Source organism: Lampetra fluviatilis, chromosome 72 (genome assembly GCF_964198595.1).
Source record: "Lampetra fluviatilis chromosome 72, kcLamFluv1.1, whole genome shotgun sequence".
NCBI lineage: Eukaryota > Metazoa > Chordata > Hyperoartia > Petromyzontiformes > Petromyzontidae > Lampetra > Lampetra fluviatilis.
In genome coordinates, this window is record NC_136346.1 from 1999114 (window position 1) to 2007307 (window position 8194).

An 8194-nucleotide genomic window follows, 5' to 3' on the forward strand; every position below is an offset into this window, starting at 1 on the left:
CTGAAGTAACTAATTTGCCCATCTTGTTTACGTGACAAAGCTTGCTGGCTGTGCCAGGTGGTGGAGGGCTACGACACATATGCCATTATAACCCAAAAACCTTTCGTATGAATAGTATAGGTAGCGAGAGCCCCCTACGTGTTAAACTTGGTAGGTTACTTCTTTGATTTGAAGCTTTCGTGACTGCAGGAATTACTCTTTGGTTCTTTCGGTAAAGTCATTTAGAAAATAAATTAAAAAATAGAGTATGACGTTGCGATTGCAACACAAGCAACCGTCATCAGGTAGAACTAAATTTGAGAGAAAGACAAAACACAGACACGGAGACACACAAGCAGAGAGAGACGAAACAGAGAGAGAGACACACACACAGCACTCTCTGTGTGCCTGTGTTGTCTCTCTCTGCTTGTGTGTCTGTCTGTGTGTCTCCGTGTATGTGTTTTGTCCTTAACTGGTAAAATAAAACATAGTTTAGTTCATTGCCCTGGGTGCGAAATAAATGCATTATTCCGTAAGCCCATGTGGATTTCGTGGCACGCTGGCACACTCAAAAGGTCTAAACAATTTCTTCCTTCAGTTCAGGAAGCCGACGCAGCGATTAAAGAAGAGGACGTTGAGGCTGAAGAAGTGGGACTCTGCGTCAAAGAAGAAGAAGATCGAGATTATGATGACGACGACGACATCCAGGCTGAAGGGGGAGTTGGGAGCAAGGCGACCGTTGGTGATAGTTTCACCATCGCCACCATCGCCACCACCGTCACCACTGCCACCGTGGTCAGACATGGAGAGTCCCGGGCACCGCGACAGGACTGGGCCGGCACTTCCCCGAGCGTGGCGGAGATCGAGGTGACCTTGGAGGACTACATTGAGGGTACGCGGTGGTGGGAGGGGACCGGCATGGGTTTGACGCCAGGTCGTTGCAGCAAGGGGTCTGTTGGCGCTGGCGGTAGAAGACTCCGTTTCGAGTAGCACGTGATTCATAATTGATATTCGGGTCAGAGATATTAACTACCTCGCCTGGTATGCAGGAGGTCGTGGGTTCCATCCCAAGCCTGATGCCTGCTGTATATTTGGAGTTTGCGTGTCTCTCTCGCTCTCTCACCCCATGGTCGCGTCGATTTTTCTCAGGGTCCTCCGGTTTTCCCCCGCACATTTATAATCGACGTCACGCGTTTATACGAGCATTTGGCTGCTGCTATAAATTTCCACGTGATGATGGTGATAAGCCCACATTGTTGAGTTGAGCTATTACTTGTGATGGTCGGGTTGCATCTGAAAACAAGATATATAGCTCAGGTGGGGCCTTACCTGGTAAAATTAAAATAGTAAAAATTGTAAATACAGGAGACCCTCGATTATCCGCGCTAGTGACAGGGAGGACGGCCGCGGATAATTCACAATTGCAAATAATCAAAAAAACATCCAATTTCCAACAGATCTCTATGCCAAAAATCACTAATATAGGTCTAAGTTGAATGCTAACAATAGACCGATCGATGATATGCATGCTCAGTGATCATAACACTTTCCTGCTCCCGTCTAGCAGAAGACTCGGCCCACTAAGTGGATGACAGCAGAGCCACAGCCAATTAACATCAATCAATCTGAGCCCACTGTTGTAAAGATATTGCAACTACTGTATTGTAGAGGCGAACACGTGGATTTCGGATTAACCAGAGCAACATATTTGTTCGGTTTAAGCACCGTGTGACTTGTTAATAAACATTTACAAGAATAGCAATGTATATCTGTTTTTAGATGACTAATTTGGGCTTAAGGGAAAATCCACGCGTTATTAATTCATGTAAAAATATCAGGTGCCGTGGTTAATCTGCAAATCGGATAAAACCGCACAGCGGATAATCGTGAGTCGACGACTCTACTTTGACCACTGCTCATGTTTTTCAAACATTATTTCCATTTGGAAATGATTCTGGCCCAGATGACCTCTGCTACTCTATTAGCCACTGTTCATTCTCAAACATTGCAACCCTTGTAACTGGTTCAGCCATCAGACTTATTAATATCCCCGCTCACGAACACCCGCACTTACGAACACCCGCACTTACGAACACTCGCACTTACGAACACCTGCACTTATGAACACCCGCACTTACGAACCAGCTTCCATGAAACATGTTTTTTTTTACTTCGACTAAAAACGAGAACTGGCATTTGCAAACTGAACCGCGGAACTATTATGTTCAGCGGAGCGATCCTCCTCCGAAAGATGTAATGAGTCAGCACCATGCTGGGAGTGTGTGCATGTGTGTGTAGTACATCCACATGCACGTGTGTGAGTGAGCGTGTGCGGGAGCAGTAGTTGTAGTGGTTAGTACTAAGCTGTGCATGTGTGTAGTGCATCCGCGTGCCTCCTACTCCCAGCCCCGCGCACTTCCCCCCCCCTCCCCGGCATTTTGCCTTGCTCATCTTCTAATCTCTCCAGCAGCGCTCCACTCCCCCTATCCCACACCCCCCTCTCTATCTCTCCTCCCTTGCTCCTCCCCTTTCTTACCTATATAGCCTCTTGTTACGGCAGCCCTTTTGCCCACTTCAGAAATAATTTCTTGCTGTGGTTGTACCACCTGATGATGGACGCTTGTGTTTCGCCCGAAACGTCGTGATTTAATTTATTTTATACCTACGTGACTTTACCAAAAGAACCAAAGAGTATGGATCCCTGCAGTCACGAAAACTTCAAATCTAGATTAGCACTAAGCTGCGCAACTAAAGCGCCGATCCGAGTTAAATTCCCGCTCACGGCCAAAACCAGTGATGATTAACTGAACCGGTCCTCGGACTCCCCCAGATCCACTGCATCAAATGAGTACCCGGTACGATGCGTAAACATCACCACTGGGGAGACAAAGGCGGCCGGGCGTGGTGTTGGCCACCCACCCCCTCGTGTGCCGTGCCGGTCTTTATAGGTGTTCGCTAACAGCACTTGCCCCTACAGTCTGTCTTTGTCTTTTGTGTCTGTTTGTGTATGTCTGTGTGTGTGTTTGTCTGTGTGCGTGTCTGTGTGTGTATGTCTGTGGTGACTAATTGCGCCCCTTCCGACAAGCAAGCCAGCATCAGGACTCAAGGTAAGTGAATTTAAAAGATGTTTTTTTCTATTTATGTCATTTTATTTTATAGTTGATTTACCATACAGTGTTTATTACAGTACTACATGCAAATGTACAATATGTATTCCTATAATGAGTTTAACAACGCTTCTCCTGTGTTGAACCGTAACACATTTCATAACACTGACTGTATGGGCATTTAAATAGGTATATTATTGTGCTGCGACTCACAAACCGCTCCGACTTACCAACCGTCCTGACTTACAAACTGTCCCGACTTACCAACCGTCCCGACTTGTGAACTGTCCTGACTAACGTACTGGGTCTCAGGATTGCCCCTATTTATTTAGACTGCAGGAGGAGGAATCCAATGAGCTATAAAGCTCTTTTTCAAAGATGCCCAGCAGGCGCACGGGAGTCAGAACGTTACAACAACGATAAACACAATATTCACAAACGCGATAGGAGTGCAAAGTATAGGAAAGCTAAACCAATCACTTAAAAAATATATGCAAATAAAAGTTAACTATTTTTTTTTATCTTACCAGGTAAAGCCCACTGAGCTATTCACTTCTTTTTCAAAAGTAACCCGGCCATCACAAATGATAGCTCAGCGAAGTGGCCAATATCATCATCGTGTCGAGATTTATGGCAGCAGACAAATACTCTAAACGCATGATCTTCATTCTACACTCACAGTCTCATATAGAATCAGAGACCCATACTCATATAGAACCATAGAGACCCACAGAGATCCATAGAGAATCGTACTCATCGAGACCCATGCTAAAACTAAACTAAACTATAATTTTATCTTACCAGAAGTGATCTGGCCAACCATCACAAATGATCGCACAAAATAGCTTAATAGTTCGGTCTTCAGTCGTTTTTCTGCGCAACAGCGAGGAGGTAACGAATTCACTCCACCGCATCGGTCCCCTCCCACCCCCCTGGTAGCGCCGGACGCCGCGCTGGGCCGACGTTCGAGGGACGTCGGCGGTGGCCGAGGCGGCGGCGCGCCGGCTGCCCGGCACGCTTGCTCGCTGTGCGGCAGGAGCTTCGTGCGCCCATCGGCCCTCAAGAGCCACACGATGACGCACACGGGCGAGCGGCCGCACGGGTGCCCCGTGTGCGCCAAGCGCTTCGCCCACCCCTCCGACCTGAGGATCCACGCGAGGATCCACACGGGCGAGCGGCCGCACGCCTGCCCCGACTGCTCCAAGGTCTTCGTGCAGTCCTCCAACCTCAGGAGCCACATGAGGATCCACACAGGCGAGCGGCCGCACGCCTGCCACGCGTGCGGCAAGCGCTACATTCACCCGTCGGAGCTCAGGAGCCACGCGAGGACACACACGGGCGAGCGGCCGCACGTCTGCGGCGTGTGCGGCAAGGGCTTCCTGCAGTCGTCGAACCTCAAGAGCCACGCGAGAATCCACACGGGCGAGCGGCCGCACGTCTGCACCGTGTGCGGCAAGGGCTTCATGCAGTCGTCGACGCTCAAGAGCCACGCGATCACGCACACTGACGACCGGCCGTTCCGGTGCGCCGTGTGCGACCGGAGCTTCAGGCGCCCGTCGGTTCTCAAGAGCCACCTGCTGGCGCACGCCGGCGGACGGCGCCCGTTGCTCGAGCGCTCCGTGCACAGCAGAGGGCTCTCGAGCGCATCACGCACCTCGGGAGTGCACGCGGGGACCCACGGCAGAGGGAGCGCCGGGACGCCCCCCAGTTGTTGAGCCTCGCATCAAGAATCGTTGCAATCGGGAATCTTTTGTTTAGACTGATGGGGAGGAGGGGGAGGAGGGTGCGGAAGAATTTGATGAGCATTGAAGCACTTTTTTCACCGATGTCCACTATGGGCACGGGGTTCAGCAAAATTACAAATCTGTAAATGTTAAATAACAACAACCGCCAATTATCCCCTAAGTGGTGGCGACATCACCACAGCGCCTGTGCCAGGCCGTGTGCACTTTAAGGCCACGTAAAGTGTCGAACGCCCACTGGCATGGAGCTCATGGGACAGACCGAGCAAGTGCCACAGGTCGACTGAGACGACTGGCGGATTCACCACCCGTGCCCCCTACTGTGCCAATTTGCTGCGTTTTAGCCACCCGTCGCTCCGCTCATTGTTGTGAGCATCGCTCCTCTGCCCTTCATTATTGCTGGAGGACAGCTGCCTCCAACTGCCCAGTAGCAGCGTCCTTCACGAGCCTCCTCCACAGATACCGATCTTGACACCGCTTGGGCCAAGTAATTGGTAAGTCCACTCAGCTACACATCCGTTTGTACCACATCACTCCATCTCTTCTCTAGCCCGTACCGCACCCATTTAGCCCTCTTTATCCGGTCACTGGTTCTTCAGGCTCTGCAGATGTAGATGCCACTGGTTCTTAACGCGCTGCAGATGTAGACGTCACTGATTCTTCATGTTCTTGCAAATGTAGATGCTAATTCATTTTGGTGCTCGTATTTCCTTTCTACTTTCTTGAAAAACTTACAAAGTTGCTCTCTTATCTTCATAAATCAACTTGTAACAGGCAGTATCATCATGAACAGCTGCCGACACCTTAGTAAACCTTTCATTGTTTGGGTCCTGAGACTCAAAATAAGCCAGTGCTTGATACACGAACAACCACCACCATCTATTGTGCGGCGGTTTAACTTACAACTCTCGGTCCGAACAGCTGCAACTGGACCATACGGGGGACAGGTTTGTTCATATCTCTGCAAGTTCATAAGTTGAACGTTCACTAAGTAGAGGGGGTCCCCGAACTCGCAACACGATCGGAATGCGAAACTACAGGGAAGGAAACGTGAGCAAATCGCGAACACAAGAAAAATGGAAAATCCAAACCATGTTTTACTCCACCGGCTAAAGTCCACTGAGCTAATCGCCTCTTGGCGTCATACCTTCACCGCAGGATTGCTCGTCATCGATTCACGGGGGAGGGAGGTGAGGGAGGGGGGCAAAGGCTTCATACCGCCGCTGTGATGTTCGCCGCCTGAACTTCGTCGGTCAAACTTGACGTGGCACCTTGTCAGCCGCCGCCCCCCCCCTTTCCCCGTGTCCGAGACGTCTCTGGCATGTTTGTCAGTTTAACACGTAGGCTTTCGCGAACAATATCATCCATAATACAGGTTTTTTGTGTTAGGTTGCATAAATATATATAAGGCTGGCTGTCGCCTGATGAAGCTAGTTGTAATTACTGGTGAAACGTCGTACTCAGATTTTTTTATGTTTTTTTTGGGTTAGATCGCGTAAATATATGAACGTGTCACTCATACAATTGCCACCACCCGACACAGCCAACTAGTAAGGGTTGTCACGCAAACAGAACGTGGCAATTCGTCACTAGTACAGCACACCGGTGTGTTGGAGAGCCAAGCCACAACATCTATGATCTTGTCCTTCCTGTCTATTTTGTGTATTAAAATAGCTGTACTAATGGTAATCCCTATTAAAGTATGCTGCCCTTTACAGGCATGCATTTAAACCATGTATTATTTGATGATTCGCTTTCGCTTCCACGCAGCACTAAGACGGTAACTATCCAAACAGTTAAAATTATATGTATTTCTTTCAATTTCGATAGATTCTCTAATTAGTCTTGGCCAGTAGTAGCTAGTTTTGCACAGTACTTCAACATTATCAAAATCAATTGAGTGTCCTTGTTGACACGCGTGTTCTGCTACTGCTGACAGTTGTATTTGGGAGAAGCGTGGTCACCACATCTACACCTCTATATAAGGAACGAAACAGGCGGACTTCTCCACAAATCTGGCTGTCGCCTGATGAAGCTAGTTGTAATTACTGGTGAAACGCTGTACTCGGATTGTAAATGTTGTGGCTTGGCTCTCCAACCCACCGATGTGCTGTACGGGTGACGAATTGGAATGTTCTGTTTACGTGACAACCCTTTTAGAATCAACGTCACCACGCATTTGGAGAGTATTTGGCTGCTGCTTTCCATTTCCACATGATGATAAGCCCCATTTCACTGAGCTATCATCTCGTGTGGCCAGGGCCGCTTCTGAAACAGAGCTACGCAGCCCAGTGGGGGGAGGCCCTTACACCTGGTAACATTTTTTTTTATATTTTAGTTTGTGACTCAGGTGGAAATGTGGTAGTTTTCTTGCGTGGACGTTGGAGTGGTTGCCTTTTCATGTCCGGTCTTTTCTATAAATCCTTCATCCCGAACCGTGCTCTTGACTGGATACACGGCAATCGCTCGCCACACCGTGCGGGGACCGGGAATTGTCATTAGGCTCCTGGGAAAAAGCCGCGGGTAGGCAAATTTGTGGTTGGCGAAGTTACAGGGCGCCGATGGGAAGTTTGGGGGTGCGGGGGGTTTGAGGAACCACAGCCGTGGGTCAGACTCTTCGTAGCTGAACTAAGTTAGTTTAACACACACTAGTAGTTGTCGGGCTTTTGCGACCAACATCCATTTCATTTGGGTTAGATGACCTAAATTATAAACGTGTCTTTAAACCCGCCACCACCCGACACGGCCAATTAGTTCAGGGGTTTGTCATGTAAACACAACGTGGCCAATTAGTTACGAGTAGAGCACTAACCGGTTGTGTGTTGGAGAGTAAACCCGCAACAACATTTACAATTCGCAATTTAGCTGTCTTTTTCTTCACTAAACACCGAATAAAATGCACACACAAACATAACACAACATGAGTAAAAAACATTACGTGAACTTTACACACCTTTAATATTAACGATGATGGCGATGAGATGATGGTGGGAAGGCCTGGTTAGAAGGAGGAAGGAGAAGAGAGGAGGGAGGCTCAGCCCACCCTCACCCTCCGGTGCCACAGCACTCGCCCTCACGATTAAGAGTGAAAAATGTATCTGTTTCCGGAAACCGGAAGCAAAAAAATTAATATCTTTGAAAAATAAGAATTAGTTTTGAACCTTTCTGGCAATAATACAACGGGAGTTGACACCTTTTGCGAGGCATCAAGTCTGCATTGACCACACGCAGTACTTGTGCAAAACATGCAAACAAACATGGCTCTGATAAAAAGGTCTCACAGATAAACTTCGTCGGGACATCACTTCATTCATGGTGACACGCAATACAATGTCGTGCCGCGGTGATGCAATGATGTATAACAAT

At 48.5% G+C, this 8194-nt stretch overlaps 1 protein-coding gene across 3 annotated transcripts in view; it reads left to right on the forward strand.

Annotated features, from left to right (window-relative positions):
- LOC144953137 (uncharacterized) overlaps nt 1–8194 on the forward strand; it is a 31183-nt gene that overhangs the window by 8502 nt on the left and 14487 nt on the right. For 2 of the 3 annotated variants that reach the window (XM_078883700.1, XM_078883699.1), the window contains 3 exons: nt 578–871; nt 3069–3086; nt 4026–7807. In XM_078883700.1, the coding sequence (XP_078739826.1) occupies nt 578–871; nt 3069–3086; nt 4026–4801 (1088 nt within the window). In that variant the 3' untranslated portion in view covers nt 4802–7807. Of the gene's footprint in view, nt 1–577; nt 872–3068; nt 3087–4025; nt 7808–8194 lie in introns of those variants that run through there. The other variant, XR_013640761.1, reaches the window with a different exon arrangement.